This window comes from Rissa tridactyla, chromosome 1, assembly GCF_028500815.1.
Source record: "Rissa tridactyla isolate bRisTri1 chromosome 1, bRisTri1.patW.cur.20221130, whole genome shotgun sequence".
Lineage (NCBI taxonomy): Eukaryota > Metazoa > Chordata > Aves > Charadriiformes > Laridae > Rissa > Rissa tridactyla.
Window position 1 is genome coordinate 151,974,225 of NC_071466.1, and position 17,478 is coordinate 151,991,702.

The window sequence follows — 17,478 nt, forward strand, 5'->3', positions numbered from 1 at the left end:
GCGTGTGGTAGAGCAGCTGGAGCACATGGCTGTGGGACAGCTATTTGTGAATTCTGCCTGCCCCCTGCCAGAAAAAAACCCACAACCTTCCCTGAGCCCTGCCATCCCATCACTGAAACCAGATAATCCCAGCTACAGAAGTTGTACCGACTCCTGGGAGCTGATAGAGGGGAAGAGCGAGGGAACGGATCACTTCACTGATGTAAAGCACCAAGGAACAAAGTACAGGAAAGCCAAGGAGATACAAAGCTACAAAACTTCTACAACAGTATCGTTCACTTACCTACCACCTTCCTAGGAACAGCTGGACAGTCAAAAAAAGCAGGACCAGACACGGAGCCCAGAAAGGAAGCTAAAAAAGAGTAATTCCCACCTGCTCTCTCAACACTCCTATGTTACAGGGAGGATAAACTACACCTGTGTAGGTTCAAATGGCAACGGTGATCCTCTGCGCTCTCTGCTGCTCACAGCCATCAGTGCCCAGGTGAAGTCCATGAAGGCAAGGAGGCACCCAGGCTCACCAGCTGCCACAGAGCCTGGGTTAACCCCAGAAATCCCAGTGCCCAGCCCTCACCCTCACAACTGAATCCTCCGAGAGAAATGGGGAAGATTTTATTGTCGTTAGCATGAACCACACATCCTGGAGCTCCATGATACCTCCGCGTAGACCAGTGCCCTGGTGCCAGCAGCTCTGTGTTAGCAAAGCTGTGTGGCTTTGGTCTGCCATGTGTGGCTTGTCCTGCAGTAATATTCAGAGGCCCCAGCGTGCTATGCACTAAAAAGCTCCGGGCAGAACTTTGCATCATCATTACTCCCTGGATAAATACAAATCCTTATATTGAAGAGTTTCCCCATCTCCTTTTTTAGTCAGACAGCCATATAGAGACACAGGCATTCCTCTCGCTTATAGTGGCATAAGGAAGAAGGGAGAAAAATGCCTTCAGCAGCCAGAGAAGCAACTGCGGTACGTTAGATGTGCAGGCAGGTCATCCTGGTGAGCTCACGGAGAGAGAGCAACGGTTGCCACCCACCTGTTTGCCTGCGCAAGTCCCCAAGAGTCCCCAGCAAGTTTGTGTCACCGATGTGGCTACACTGGCCCTGCTGCTGTTCCCTGCGTGCAGCAGAGACTAAAGCGAGCTCAGGTGTGCCTCCTTGTGCTGCATCCACCCCTCCACATTTCCACGCTGAGGGAATACCTTCCCTTCCCTCCCCTTCCCTCCCCTCCCCGTGAAAGCACCCCCACTGCACTGGCAGAAACAGCTGAGGAAGACAAGCCAGAACCAGAAACTGCAAAATCTAAATCCTCTTTCGTCACCAAGTTGCATCTGCTCCTCGCATGTTTCTTGGAGGTATACATTTCTGTCCCAACATACGCGAAAGCCCAAGGACTCCAGTTGTCAGCGTGCTGCCAGCACTGGGGTTCTTTCTGATATATTTAGAGCGCGCAGCATCACACCAACTCCTCTACTCATTAAGCCATGATATTTGAGCTACGGTATTTTTTTGCCTTTTTTTAAGGTGATGTATCTGAAGAAGCGCTGGGATCACAAATCTGGTTGCTGAACAAGAAAAAACATAGTTGGCCCAACGTTATTTTGTTGCTGCAATTAGCTTGGCTTTTTATTTAGAGAGTAGGTTTTACGTCTGTCTTGCAAGGACAAGCTCCTTGATCGAGACTGAAATTCTGGGTGAGGTGACTGACCAACGCATCTGACCCGAGGCTGAAAATAAAAGCTGGCTTCCCACCTTAGTTTCCAAGTAAACTCCACCAAATGACGCAGCACCCATACTGCATTTCACAGCCACTGCAGATATATTTAGCCCGGATCGCCCCTCCCAAAGCGCAGCGTGGGGCATAACCAGCTGAGCAGAACCCAGGGAGGAATACAGGAAAATGAACGCGGCAAACCATCCTCTCCTATTCAGTAGCGTGGCTCTTGTTTACTTGCTTTGTTTAAAACAAAACAAACCAACAGAAAAACCAAAACAAGGAAACTTTGCAAGGGGAGTTTCATTTTCAGGTCAGGAAGCAAACCTGAGAGCTGTAATTAGGTCCTGGAAATTAGCAGTTTAATTTATTTGTGTTGTCGGATGTTCTTTGTGTTTCCATCCCAGCGCCAGATGGGAACGTAGGGGATGAGAACGGCATCTAGCCTTCCTCCTCAGGCTTAATGTGAGAGAAAATGGTGTAAGCACCACACGCAAGCATCATGACCATGCTGGGACTCCCCTTTCATAGATATGAAACTAGGGGACAATAAGCCACTTTAACAGCGATATTTAGGTGCCCGAAGAGGCACACTGGTTGCTTTGGGGATCTAGAAGAGTGCCTGAGGGAGATGAATTTCAGCAGTCTACAGCCAGCTAACTTGTAAATGACTTGGGGCATTTCAACACGCACCTCCCGGGACAGATACCTGCGGGGCTCACCCCAGGGCTGTGGGGGGGTCAGAAAGGTTGCTTAGCTCTAGGAAGCCCAGGTTTTGCCCTGAGGGTGCTAGAAAGTGATCTCTTTCTCAGCCTCAATCAAATCAGATAGCAAATGAAACAAATGACGGTGATCAGAATAATAAAAGGCAGTGGCTGCTGAAAAGCGCCCACCACCTGTTGGGATTTGGAATGGGCAGGTTGTATGTGGTGATGCTCTTCCACCCAAAAAGCTACAGGAAAGGCTCTCTGCCTTCTCCAGAAGGGCTCCCAGCTGCAATGTAGGAACTTCTTGGCTTCCGTGGTAGACTGTCTCCTGGCCTCAACTAAAAAAAAAAAAACTTAGACACTGAAGTCTTAGAATCATAGTTTTAAAGGACTTTCTTTTCTTTTCAAATCAGGAAAATATTCTGCTACGTACTAGAAATGAAACAACAAATCAGGGCAAAACCTAACGATGAGGTTGCATGAACAGGATCATCCAAGCAAGACCTCTATCCTGCAGCTTTTTCTAACAAACACGGCTGTTTTTTCTTCAAGCCTTTGGGAACCTTTCACTCCATAGGACAAACTTTCAGCTCAGGGCTGGGCAAAGCAGTGTATGATTCATTAGGGAGACCTCAGTGCAAAACACGAAGCAGTTATTCTTATTATTTTCCTCATCCCCAAACGGGAGGTAGGATAGGGCCAGGGGAGGTGTGTGGCCGTGAAAAGACTTTACAGCCTGAGTAACAAGCACAAAGACTTTTGATTTCCCAGAGTTGCACTTTCCATCCTCTCCTCTGACAATTTAGGAGGTTGAGTAGAGTAGCTGTCTCCTAGATTTCCCGTTCTTCCACCCCTTTTCCCTAAAGACTGCTCTCTTGAGGCCTCCTTTCCATGGCCTTCCCTCAGCTAAAAAAGGCCGAGCACAGCTTTTTGCTCCCAGCACGTGTCACCCCTGCCCCAGGCCAGCCGGCCAAGAGACGAGACTATTATTTAAAGAGGTGCAGAGAGGAGCTGGGGTATGACCGCAATGGCTGACCCTTGGGCACCCCAAAGCGCAGAACCACATTGTGCCGAGATGCGAATAACCCTCCTCCTGCGGGGGAAAGTCGGACACCGCCGCTACCCGTGACCACGATCCAAGAGCTAACCAGGTTTGGAAATCTCGACACATCAGTCTCCCGTTTCACAGTCCTGCAACCGCAGAGACTAATAACAGTTTATAACATACAGCTTTAGGAAACCTCTTTTTCTTATCAGATTTTTTAAAAAGCAGTACAAGATTTTTCTCTAACTTGAGATTAAAAATTATTTATAAAAACTCCCACAAGTAATCCATGTCCCATAGATTGCTTGTGTACGTATTACTGACAATATATACTACCTGAACACACAAGAACAACAGGCTTCTTATCCCTGACTGGGCGAGGGCAATTCCTGAGATCAAATTTATGATGCAAATATTTGAAGCTGAGGTGTCAAAATCTAGGTCCCTTCAATAGCGTTAGCTTTAGCAGGCTAATACTGTCTCTATGAGCATTGCCATTATGAAAATCGTTTGTTAAAATATTCCCAAAGAGCATGGAAGGCTCTTCAAACACAATCAAACACCACTCTTCCTCTAAATATTGGCCAATGCTAGCCGAAAAGTTTAAAATATTCACCTAGCTCATCATTGTTCCAGTGACGTAATGTTTGTAACAGTCTCGCCAATGCCATACACAAGGGAGGTTTCTGTGAGAACCAGTCTTTTCTCCTTCAAGAATATGTCTCCTGCTCATTTAGATTAATTGATTTCACACACAGTTGTTTATGTGTGTGGCCTCCCTTGATTTTCTGAGCTCTCTTCGCTCCAAACAAAACAGCTTAGGGATGTAGATGGAGCCAATTGCATTTTGGAAGAGGGGAGATAGCACCTCAAAGCCAAACAGAAAAAGACATTTCTTGCCTCAGAGACTTTTCTCTGGATTATGCTTTGAGGCAGCTATACAAAAGCGTGCTTCTGGGGAACACCATAAAACGGCTTCAGAGACACACTGCACGGAGCCCGGCAGGAAAAAGTTCCCCACAATGGTGGGAAGGGGGGAAAAGTAACTTCTGAGCAGAAAGATATATGGCCGTCTGCGAGACTGCAGACAATAGATGACCAAGAAGCTGTCTCAACTTTTAAAACATCCTGATTTCATAGAAGAGCTCGCAGCTAGACTCAGAGAGCAGCAGAGTCCCCATCCATGCACGGAATATGTATCAGGCAGCTGCGCGGTGCACTACCAAACGCTGGTTAGAACGGAAAATTTATCTTGGGAAAGAAATCTGGATATCGATTTGAAAGCACAACACAGAGCACGAAAGATTAACTGCCCTCAGCTTCTCCAGCTCAGACCAGCCATGTGGACACACCACCGATCCAATCTGCAGTGAATTACAAGTCATCACACACAAAGTATTGAAGTAGCCGGCCAGCAAAACCAGTGGAAATATACTTTTGTGGATCTGGTTGGAGAATGGAATCTCTGTTCCCCAAGAAAGGCTGGGATTTCAACATTTGCCTGCGTCCCAAATAAGGATGAAAGGTCAAAATATTATACTATTTCATGCCATGAACAATTCCAAATGCTTTTGATTTGAAAATGCAGGGGTGAAAAAAAGCCCAAGATATTATTGATAGAAACAAAACATTCAAAATGAAATGCTGATCCAAAACAAGAGGTTCTGGGATGTTGACCTTAAATTTAAACTCTTGTTTCAGGTTTCCACTTAAAATGACACTTAAGTCTGAATGTCAATTGGAAACAGAAATCGTTAGGTTTTGAAACATCACTATGGAAAAATATGTTTTTCTTCTGAAAATTTCAATTTAGACCAAACCATGTTTTCTTATGAAAGCCTTTTTATTTAGCCTTTTTATTTTACCAGCGCCATATTTATTTGTTTTGCTGCTTGAGGACTGGGCATTTGCTCCAAGCGCATGGATGTCCACAATGGCCATATCCACCCCGGGGGCACACCAGAGATTCCTTATAGAAGTCCAGGAATTTGGCATACCTGCACCCAGACTTAATTTAGGAAGCTGAAATATTACAGGGCAATTACAGATTTTAATTCAGGGGAAAGGGTCCACAGCGTCAGATGAGCACTGGACAAACAGGAACCCATTTCTGCACCCAGATGAGGGGTAGGGTCCGAGGATACTCCTGGATGTCCTCCAAAGCAGCATCTCTTCATCAGCATACAAGATTACAGGCCTCTTTCCAAAAGTCTGCTTTGCAAAACCTTGGAAAGGAAAAGGCAGATGGGACTCTGAAAACATAAGATTGCCTCTAATCACTTGTTACCTATTTAATATTAATTCTTTGCAGAAAAACACAAACAAAAGCCTAACTTGAACCCTAGGAATCCACAACGTTTCTGAAGACATCTCTAGGCAGATGTACAACTACCGGCAATCTCTGCCCTTTGCAGAAATAACCAGCCAGAGTTTTCGGTGGAAGAGAGGACAATGAGAGAAAGCAGTATATCCCAAACATGGAGTTGTAAAGTTTGACCGAAAAGGCAACTGTGCCACTACTGTCTGGCTGCTTAGGACACACGAGACAATGGCTATGAACGTGCAGGTCTGCGAAGCACAAAAGCCACACAGCAAGTCAATTTATGGTGGCCAGTCACAGATGCAGGACCTCAGATTACAAGTCATCAAGGCAGTCTGGAAGATCCACTCAGCACGATGCTGAGGTACACTGACAAAAAGCACTGCCAAGGAAGGGGTGACAGGATCAAGTGATGAATGTGATGTGATGATGTCACTATTAAAAGCCAAAGGTTCCTACACATTCAGGCAGAGGAGCTGAAGGGAAAAGTAAGACATATTTAGGTGGAGTCACAACCGTTACTGAGCAGACCAGCAACATCTGCCTGAGACCCAGACAGGGAATGGATTGGGCTCAAGCAACTCCGAGGCTTTCAAGATCAGCCCAGCACCTGCTAGATTGATTGACCTTCTGCATGACAATCCATTGCTTGGGAACGCACGTTGCTTTTGAGTTCTTTCAATCCCAAACCGAGTTTAGAAAGCTATGCCCAGTCCACAGCTGTCTCTGACACCTGCCCCAAGATGCGAATAAGCCACAGTTTCCACAGGGCTGTATCCTTCCCCACCCCTGGTCCAGCTCCAGCATACGCTGCAAGCCAGTGTACACATGTCCTCTTGCACTGCAGGTCCGCTGGATAATCCTTCCCTGGCTATGGATGAAGGTTTTGGGCTCTGTGAAGATCACAGCCTCTTTTACCAGGAGGAAGAATGAGTTAGTGGAGCGGCTGTGAAATAAGAGGACAATCTTCCCTGCTGCCTCCAGGAGGTGCAGGAATTGGTACAGGTGACAGGCAAAGCGGTCCATGCCAGCTCAGAGGCATCCTGTGATGGTGAGCAGCACTTGGTCACCTTCAATCTGCTCAGCCTAAGATCAATTGCAGGAAGGAACGACGTTCACCAAATCAGGTCTCACACAAGTTTACCAAAAGTGGCAACGAACTGACAGAGCCTCATCTCCAATGTATTGAAAATACATTTCCTAGTTCAGCCTTGTCCGCAAGCCAAATTTAGACTTAGCTAACACAAACCAGCTCTGTCTAAATGTAATCACTTTTCCTATTGCTTGTAGCTTGGTTTTATGCTTGACTTAGAAACATTACCTTACGTCTACAAGTAGGGCCCGGACCAGACTATCAAGTTTACCCCATAAAACTTTGTTAGTTCACGGAGTACAAAAAATAATGTAATAAAACCACATGCCTCCCAACACCTTGGTGAACACTGCTGTGCTAACAAAGATGCCCGCGTGGCCACAGCTGTGCGCATGGAAGGAGCTGTTTTTACCTTCATCCATGGTCTTTGGAAAGGTGTCTCAGCTACGTGGGCAGAAAAGCCGGGCTGGCACTGCCCTGGCATAGACAGGACCTAACACAAACAGCCAAACTCAGACAGAGGTTGATCAGAGTGATAGTCGCAGATTTGCGAGTCTGACCTAGCTGGCACCATTTTCTTGGAAGATATATAAGTTTTACATGCCTCGCGGACAGAAGGTTTGGTTGTTACGTGCAATGGGGTTTTATGCCATTGGAGCGCCACAGTCGTGCAGAAACACAGACCCACTCTTAGATCACCTCAGCATGCTACGGTGAAGACAACCAGCTCTTGAGCCTTTCAGGATTGACAGGCTCCTTGGAAAAAGGCAGAGATGCTGAAAGAGCCTGTGCAGCTACAGTAAAAGCTGAACATAAACAGTGCTGCACTTACCAAGCTTAGCCAGCTGAAAACTTTCTTGCCGTTAATAAAAAATTAATAGAAGTTCATTTTGTACTTTGGCAAAACTCCCGGACAGCTTGTTAAGAATAGGTGGAAATGGGGAATAGTTAGAAAAGAAACTGGGACAGGTAATTGGTCATAATTCACAGGAGCACTCGCTCGCGCTCTACCTGTATGGCAGGCTGCAAAATCCCCGCAGGTGGAAAAACAGCTGCAGTCACCCACAAGGCTGCAGATGTCGGTGAGAAATCTGGTTCGTACCCACCACGCACTGGAGCGAGAGCTCACATGTTGGTGCAAAACCAGAAGCCTCCACGACAGCGTGTAGACTAACAGGGCTACCCCATAAATATCTGCATCATCTCGATACAAGATTGTAAAGCTCCAGTTAGTTTTTGAGGATGCAAAGCCGGGCAGAATCGACAGTGATGACAGTCACAGGATACTCCAAACCTTCCCATCCGTGACACGGAATAGATAATGGCAAAATATTTACTAAACAAAACCCTGACATTCTGCCAGGACCAATATTTACAGTAATTATTAACAAATCTGGGCCACGGAATATAATAAGGAAACTTCTAGAATTGCTCTATCAGTAAAAAGAGGAGGAAAAAAAAAACGAACTTCATTGCCTTTTGTACAGTATCAATTTTTTACTATTAGAGACAACTTCAGCGTACTTAGGAACACCTCAGAGAGTAATGAACCCGACAGTCACAAAATGACTTTTTCTGAGAAATGTTCCATTAATGAAGACATATTCAGGCTCATGTGTTTCTCTTGCCATTCTCTGATGCATAACAAAGCTCAGAAATGTTTTCACAGCTAAGCAAGGGAGAGTCTCATTTAATTTGCTTTAGAACTCCAACTTGTCCATAATAGAGGTGCTACAATGCTTCAGGACTCAGTGAAACAATGATACCAAGCCAGCCAAGAAGCTGAACAGAGAACAATTGGAAAAGGAAGATAAATTTAGGGAGACCACTGAAATGCTAGTATTGGTATGACTTTTGTTAACCCTCTGCCCTTAATGATGAAAAAACCAACCCAAAATACAGGCTCCACCCAACCACTCCAGTCTCCTTCATCTCCAACGGAGATGGGAGAGTTTACAGAAAACATATTTTCCCCTAATGCCTCAAATAAAATAAGACTTAAACTTCATATATATATACACAAATCTCTGCATCTGTGAAGTTACAGTGTTGCTCTCCTTTTCCCTCCCCCCTAAGATAAAACTATCAAACCCTTCAAGCCTTTCCCATGAGCTGTCGAAAAACCACAAATTGAACTAAACCCAGAACTCTTTTTCAAATCTCTGCATGCAACAACGCCATGAGCTCTCCAGCCGTGAACTGATTCCCACTCTAGGAAGCCTCACTGCATTTGAGAATCCCTGCTAGAGACCTATATTGTGCATTATTTTATCTCATTTTGTTTTGCCTCCTTTTGCTCCAGATCCCGAGATGAGGGTTTGCAAAATGGACTAGTCATTTTGAGTAATGAAGTCCAGGCTACTTAAGCCTGCCCAAGCGTCAGAAATAGCTAAACCTCGGAAAAGAAATCGGGACCTTTGACAGCATTTCAGGTCGGATACCCCACAACACTAGCCATTGCTGCAAACCTTGGCCTTCGTTACCTCTCCTCTGAATACGAGAGTATTAAACACAAGGCCACCGGGTTAGCTCAAAGAGTGACAGAGGCGGCCAGGATTCAAACCATCGCTTTCATGTGGTAGACCACAGCATTAACTACACGACGAGCAGGCATGCCCGGAAAAGCAGAGATCAATTAGGGGTCTCTTGCAGGGTTATGCAGGACACGAATGGTTTGATCCCGATGGTTTTATTTAGACGAAGGCGGCTGCCAGGTTGGACCATATTTACTGTCCCAAACTCTGAAACTAAAGGAAGCAAATTCTGTCCAGCCTGACAGGAACAGGAGTGCTCCATCTCCCCTGCTTCTCCCTCCCTCCAGCTCCTCTGAAGCCGAGGGGCACTTCACTCGGTTCCTAAGCAGACTGGGACGAAAGCCAGCTTGGGGAAGCCCAGCTCTGAACAAAGCGACACGATGAAGACACATCCGTGGGGAAGCATCTACTGACCCACGGCCACAGTCCCAACAGGGGCAGAAAGAGGCACCGTCCCTTTAGAGATGGCCAGGGAGCTCCTCAGCCTGCCTGGTCTCCATTTGGGAGCAACCAGAGCCAGAAGGAAAAAAACAAAAAACGCTGTGGGACAAGGGGAGATTTCCTGAAGCTCACTGCAGAGTAAATAGAGCAACTGGGGATGAGGGAACAAGGGACCCTCCAGTCCCGAGGGCTGTCTGGTCCCTTTCGGCGCAACCAGATTTAAAAATAAAACCTACAAAGCGGGGAGGACTGGCTTGCCCGGGCCCTCGAAAGAGCCAGCATCCGCCGGAGAGAGGGAGCGAGCAGCAAACCGCCAGCCCCAGGCAGCCAGGAAACGCTGCAGCAGGAGCCAGAGCCGCAGCTCAGCCACAAGAGAACAGGTCGGCTTAGGATGGACGAAGCTGGCTGGGGAGTTAAATTTAGACAGGTAAACATACCGAGGGGAAGAGACCAGGGTTCACACAGCCCTCACCGTCTGCTGCTGCCCGGCCCCTGGGGCAGGACCCTCCCCCCCAAAAAAAAACCTGCTGGGGGGCTGCAGCCATGGGCGGGGGCACCCCAGAATAGGGCTATTGGGGGCGAGCAGGTAGGGGAGCGCCTGACTTCATGGACATTTTCCCCCCCCCCATCATTCACTCCAAGCACGTCCCTGCCGGGCAGCATCCCTGGAAAGTGGGAGAGCAGCTGAGAGAAGCCTGCAGGACAGGGCAGCCCAAGGGGAGCCGCATCCCCGCCACACTCGGAGCATGGAGACCGTGCAAAGGAAAAGTGCCAGGGAAAACCCAACCAGAAACAGGGGACCACAGTGACAGTGTAGCCATTTGGGTGCCAGCGCCCTGCTGAGCTCCCTTTCCGAGGGAGGAAGGAGCCAAAGAAGAGGCTTGGCGATTGCTCGGGACACTTAATGCAAGAAGAAGGAGTTAAAGTTCTGCAAACTCAGCCAAACTCTAGCTTGAGCCCAGGCCCCAAGGACCGGAGGGGTCACACAGAACTCCCTTCCCCGCGCTGCAAGCCTTCAAAAACCTCCCCGCCTGTTTCACGCTCCCAAGGACAAGCGAAGGATCCCCACACGTGAACAGCCTGCCATCTACAACAGGGTCCCCCTGCAAAAGCACTTTACGTGGAGAGGGACCGTGCAATCGCAAGGCCCGCGAGAGCATCCCTGCTCCGTGGAAGCAGCCGCGCTGAAAAGCGACAATCTGCTTTCAGTGACCCCGTTGCTCTGCCTCCCGCAGAGCCGGGGGACGGCTTGCGTAAGCTCTATCAGGTCCTAAGCCAAAGCCTGGAAGGGGGCGGCGGATCACAGGGTCTGGTCTCGTCTGTAATTCTGTCCATACGGTCTCCGCCAGTTATCTGGGTAGCAAGCCCAAGAACTGGCGGGCTCCAGTAGAGCATCTTTTCCAAAAAAGACACGGTCTTTATGTGAAGATTTTAAAAGCTGGCGGAGCTAACGTTGCCTTTGTTCCGCTGCTTAATCACCCTGCTGTTACAAACATCATCTGTTTCTAACGTGAACGTATAGAGCTTAAACGCCTGTCCACAAAGTTCTCCTCTTGAATTAGAAAGCTCTCCAAGTACCAGCTGCTCTCAGCGCTGCTGAAAGCACTCAGGTATCGCACCACGCTACCTCTTAATTTTCTTTCTGAAACGCTACCTAGGTCCACATTCCTTAAATTTCCCATTAGAAAAGGATTTTTTTCCAGCCCAGGAAAAATTCCTGTGACTCTTCTCCACACTGCCTTCAGTTTTAATGAAGTCTGTATGCCGTCTTCCAGCAAGTGAAGGTCCCTTTCGCTGCAAAAAATGGAAGAAAATCACGGACTGCCCTGCCTTACATGACAACATGCCTTGGCCATCCGCATCCTGATTTTAACAGTTCTGTGTTTAAAAGTCTCCCTGAAATGCTTATTGTGTGTGTGTGTCCAATTAATTTGGAAATGATGAAATGGTTTTCACTTGAACTTTGATCAGCCATTAGAAAAAAGATCTTATGAATAGCAACAATTTATATTCATTTAAATGAGCAATCATGCAGTTTTCAGAAAAGAACTGGTTTCCCTGCGCGCCTTGAAACCCAAACCCAACAACTTCAGGACAAAAGACTCAACATCTGAAGCAATCCAGAAACAGAGACCTACTGGGCTAGAGAAAGGAGCAAATAGCATTAAAGGTGACTGCACTGATTTATTCTGGTTTTTTGTTGTTTTTTTTTTAATTTCACAATATTTGATCTCTTCCTAAAAGTCCAAGCTCCTGAAGGCTTCATTATACAAGAATGTGAATTTTTCTTTAAAAAGGTCTGTTTCTGGTCTTTGCAGATTACGTCTGGAAAATACAATTGGGACATACCTTACGACATGAAAAAAAAAAAATAGGAACCCCCAACTTTTTAGACCCAGCTCTTTCAAAACTTCCATTTTTCTTTTTTCAACTGCTGCCATGATTTCTGGCAGATTGAGAGGGAAGAGGCCAAGAGAGAAGACTTTCCAGGGCTGAGAGCCTGCAGCCACGATTTCAGCTTTCCCTAAGCAGAGGTTAGTCACACACGGAAGGACATTTTCATTGTACGTGCACTAGAGACAGGGGAAAGGACACGGGCTGCTTACAGCCGCCGAGAGGAGAGGTGTGCTAATACCAAAGGCACAGAAGGAGCTAGGGAAGGACTTGTTTCCAAAAGGGAGGAATCTCTCGCAGACTCTCCTGGGCACAGAAATACGAGCGAGCAGAGGAAACCCACGGCTGGAATGAGGCCAGCTCTCCTCTCCAGCTCTGCCTCCTACCCCACACTGGCCGTTCAACCTCATGCTTTTCTCTTCATATACTCGGCTCAATTCTTTAAAGGAGGAGGGAAAAAAACCCCGCGTCATTGAGACGATAGCTTCACTTGCCACATGTGGCAACTTATCCCATAGGTTGGATGCTTGGGGTAAAAAAATTCCACCTGAATTCCTGCAGCGCCCAGCCTTCACCTTGGATTAACCCAGGTGTCCACACACAGGACACTGGTTTAAGAGGAGTCTGTCTCTACTGCCAGCTTTGAGAAAGCCCACTTCTTTCTCTTTTGGGAAGAAGAGCACATACCCAACTTGGTTCTGCATTTACAACAGCATCTGTGCCTGTGACAGACGACAGGCACCCACAGGTTAAACCTGCCACCACCAGAAAAAGCGGTCACTTCAGCTCATGTGTCGGTGCCCAACAGCAAATGTGGGAAGGAAGGGACACAACAGGCTTATGCCTGAGTGTTGGTGCCCCCCTGCAGACCTCCCACCTGCAGGGGAGGGTGGGGGAGATGTTAGACATATGCATGTACCAGAAAAGCTCCAAAGGGACATACGGATGAAGATGAGCGTAAAGGAAGGAGTTACCTTGTATGCCCATAAATACGTGTGTGCCCAAGGCTGTGCAGACTCAAAAGCGCAAATAAAGGGCAAAGGAAAGAGCCCTCAACGTGTAGGCAGACGGGTGCATCGGTGCAAGACAGCCCACATGTGCGGGTGAAGCATGGTACAACAGATTATATCGGAAACATGCAGGTGCACATGAGGAACGGGATGCACATGCACCCGAGGTTTTGGTTATGAAGAAAATGATATAACATAAATGCTGGTACATGTGTGAGAAACAGCACCGTCAAAGAAAACCAACCCCAAAAAAGAACAGGTGAGTAGATGGACGGAGGCAGCAGAGCAAAGGTGACAATGATCACCCGCCAGAGAGTGCAGGCAGGAAAGCATTAAGAGGCAGGTAAAAGTCGGAGAGTGAGACCGACAGCGACGTTCATCCGGTGGCAGAGAAGTACAAAAAACATGGGGCAACAAAGGGCGTCACAGCACATGAAAATGTGTTTGGGGAAGTTATTTTACCCATACCACTAAGGGAAGTATTACACCATTAATTCCCAGAAAAAAAAAAACCAACCCCAAAACAAAACAAGTTTCATGAAACAGCGTGTTTGTTACGGACATAACTGGGATGCTCATGCCCTGTACCACGCACACCGTTGCTACTCCTCTGCATTTCCACACGCACAAGCGCCTTCTCCCACGTCACATGCCATAGCCCACGACGGCACATGGTGCCACACCGCAGGCACGTCGGTGAGAAGGACGGCGTGGGCTTGGATGCGCTCAGGAAAGCTGCTGTGCTCACTCTCAGGGAAAGGGCCCTCACCCGAGAGTAACGTCCTTCCTCTCTGAGTAACGTCCGTCTTACCAGAATAACATCTGTTTTGCCAAACTCGTGTCTGTCATGCCCGAGGAACATCTGTTTTACCAGCACAACATCTGCCACCCCAGAGGAGCATCTCTCGCACCCCAGCAACGTCCTTCGTGCCAGAGTACGGCCCCTCACGACCGGGCAGCATCTCTCCTGCCATAGCAGGTCTCTCCCGACGCAGTACCACCGACAAGGCCACCCCACAACCGGCCCTAGCCCCGTGCCCCCTTCGCCCCTCCGGGGCTCCGTGCCGCGGGTGGCTCGCCCGGGGGCTGCTGCCCGGCGGCGGCCGCGGCTCGGCCCCCCGACGGCCCCTTCCCCCAGCCGGGGCCGCCCTCCGCGGGGGCTCCGCGCAGCCCGGACCGCCCCATCCCCGCGGCCCCCCGCGGCCCCTGCCCTGCCCCGACCGACGGCCGTGACGGGCCGGGGGCGCCGCCGGGGGTCGGCAGCGAAAGGCGGCCGTGGCTCCCGGGCGGGGAGAAAGCAGCGACTCCCCGGGCTCTGCCCCCGCCGCCTCCCGCCCCTTCGGGGAGCGCCCGGGGAGGCGCCCGGCGCCGGGACGGGACGGGCCCGGGAAGCCGCGCCGCCCGGCACGGCGAAACGCCTCCCGCCCCCCGGCCTCCTCCCCCCGCCGCCGCCGCCCTCCCCGCCGCCGCGGCCCGGGGCCGCCTCCTACCTGCATCTCCCGGGCGCCGCGTACCCGGGCGGCGGCGGCGGCGGCGGCAGGTGAGCGGGCGGCCGCGGCGGGCACGGGGCTCCGCGCCCCTCGGTGCGGCGTCGCGGCGGCCGGAGACCGCGAGGGGACGCACCTGCCCCGGGGGCCGCGGCCCCGTCGCCGCGCCTGGCCGAGCCCCCCGCCGGCAGCGAGAGGGGAGCGGGGGGAGAGGCTGCCGGCGCTGCCCTCCCCGTCGCCGCGGCGGCGCTTGGGCTCCGGGAACGGTGGCACCGGAGAGCGACTCCCGGCCGAAGTTGGCGGCGGCGGCGAGTGCCGGGCCCGGGAGGTGCCGGCGGATCCCGGGGGCTCCGGCCGCCTCCGCCCCGCCTCCCCCCGCCCCGCGCCCGCCCCCCGCGCCCTGCGCCCGCCCCGCCGCGGGCACCGCCGCCGCCGCCGGGATGGGGCTCGCTGGAGGGGGCGCGGCGGCCTCCCCCGCCGGGGCGGGCGGGGGGGGCGATGTGCGGGCCCGCCGCCGTCGGGGGAACCCCGTGCCGGCGGGTGGGCAGGGCGACGGAGGGAAGCGCCGCGGCGCTGGGCGGCAGAGGGGGCCGGAGGAGACCCCCCGGGCAGCGCCGTGCAGCTGCGGGGTGGCCGCGGGGACCGGGCGGGCTCCTTCCCTCCGGTCCCTGCAGCCCTCCGGTCCCTGCCGCTTCGCCCGTGGCCGGCAGCGCATCCCCCGCAGGGGCTCTCGGTCACTCGTGGGTCGCTCCCAGCGCACCTCCGCGGTGGTCGCTCCCTCCCCGGTCGCCGTCCCTAAGCGCCCAGCTCGCCACCGTCCTGAGCAGCAGACAGCACCGTGCCCTACCATCCTCCCCATGGGCACCCTGTCCGTGTGGCCCCTGGCCCAGGAACCAACGTGCTGTAAGCCAGAGCCCCTCTGGCGTGGGCAATGGTGGTTCTGGCTCTGGCCAGAGGAAGGGTTTTGACCTGGTGACCCTCTGGTTCATCCGAGTGGGGATTTTTGGCATCTGGCTCCCAGTGCGGGCAGGGATGTGTTGCAGGGAAGGTGCAAATGAGGCAAAGCCTGTTAGAAGAGGCTGGCAAAGTTTGGCAGAAGAGGCAATGCACAGCTTGCATGAAGCTCTTGATAGGGCTGGATCTCAACAGGCACATCCATCCCTTGCCTGCAACACCAAGAATCACACTGGGGGCTCTCCCCCGCCTCTGCTCCTATAAAACTTCACAGATTCACGGTCAGATCCTGTTCTCACTTTTCCTGGCAAAAGTGGGGAGTAGCTGCACAGGCATTAGCAAGATCGCTGCAAATTTATGTTGGTGTAACTGAGAGCGGTGCCTTGCCCTCGGGATCGGTGGGCATCTCAGCACATGGAGGTAGGATTTACACGCCTGGCCTCCAAGCTTGGTGGCAGCTCAGCAGCAGCCAAGGAAGGCAGGATTCACACTTGTGTCAGGATCCCCATCTCCAGGCCCCACAGCGTCAGGCATCCAATGTCTCCGTGCGGCAGGAGCTGCAGAGCCCCGTAGGCAGTGCGAGGAGCGCTTTGCTGCTCCTACGCATGCACAGCCACACGAAGATGAGGATTCAAAGGGAGTTACATCAGGGAGGCATTTGGCCCCCTGGAATTACTCAGATTTGTACCAGGCTGGGATTTAGTGCAGCTTGAGGCGCACACCCCCACCCAAGTGCCTGGTTTCAAACTTGAGCATCCGTTTCGGGTTCAGAGTGGAAATACTCATGTGAGCAATTTTAGAGGAGCAGGTAAATGTTTGAATATAGGCTACATGGTACAAATAATTGAAGGCTCCAAGAGTCTTAATTTATGACCAACTGTTCCAGTGTTTCCCATCACTGTAGTCATTAATGATGCTTTCCTTTAATGGGAATAGGAGATAGAGGAGGTACAGCTGGAGGTAAATAGTAACCCAGTGTTTGTGGTAGGAAATAAGGAGCCATTGTCCTCAGCACTATGTAACTAGAAAGATAATAGTTGGTACAGCAAATACCAACTAATTAGAGGGCAAAGGCAGTCTTGAAATTGCAGCTGGCTGCAGGAAATTTTAGGTGCCAGCTTTTTCGCTCCGACGTAAAGCCGGTTTACCATATGGGCTGTTGTTCCCTGCCAGTCTGTCAGACTTCTACCTTGCACGTTAAGGCTGCGGAGGGCAGGGGCAGGGTGCTCCTTTGGGGCCCTGGCAAACAGCAGGGTCCCCTCTTGGGGACCTGGAGGTGTGAAGGGGAGCGTCACACACCTGAGGCCTGGTAACAAATTGCTTGCCCTGTCAAGCAACACGCTTTTCCACTTTTGGTGCTACAAGGGACAGCTGGCCGCAACGGGTCAGCAGGCCAGAGATCCTCATCGGTCCTCACGGGAATCCTGGGGCTGGCACTGCTTCACACCCCGAGATGGGGTCTTACATCAGGGTTAGAGGTGGCAGAAGGCGAAGGCAGAGCCACTGCAGGACCAAGAGCAGAGACGGATGGGCAGGACTGAATACACGTACTCCTTAAAACCTCCAGCTATGAGCTGTGTGGATTATTCAAAAAAGATCCCAGTTTACTGAAAGACCGCAATGGCTTCAGCATAGTCCATGAGGAAGATGGAATTTTCCGCAGCTTTAATCCTTCCTTGCTGTCTCCAGTCCTGCTTTGGTGGGACAAGAAGAGCCATAGGGAGGCATGTTGGCAGTGCCTTGGAGGTGCTGGGTGCCAGGAAGGGGCAGGAGGGACAGGTGGGT

At 51.0% G+C, this 17,478-nt stretch overlaps 1 protein-coding gene across 2 annotated transcripts in view; it reads right to left on the reverse strand.

Moving 5' to 3' along the window:
• The window catches only part of WNT5B (Wnt family member 5B), a 75,884-nt gene extending 61,079 nt beyond the window's left edge, over window positions 1-14,805 (reverse strand). Inside the window, exon 1 of one of the 2 annotated variants that reach the window (XM_054222580.1) lies at window positions 14,743-14,805. In XM_054222580.1, coding sequence (XP_054078555.1) covers window positions 14,743-14,748 — 6 coding nt within the window. In that variant the 5' untranslated portion in view covers window positions 14,749-14,805. Of the gene's footprint in view, window positions 1-1,031; window positions 1,047-14,742 lie in introns of those variants that run through there. The other variant, XM_054222597.1, reaches the window with a different exon arrangement.
• Between the last annotated feature and the right edge of the window lie 2,673 nt (window positions 14,806-17,478).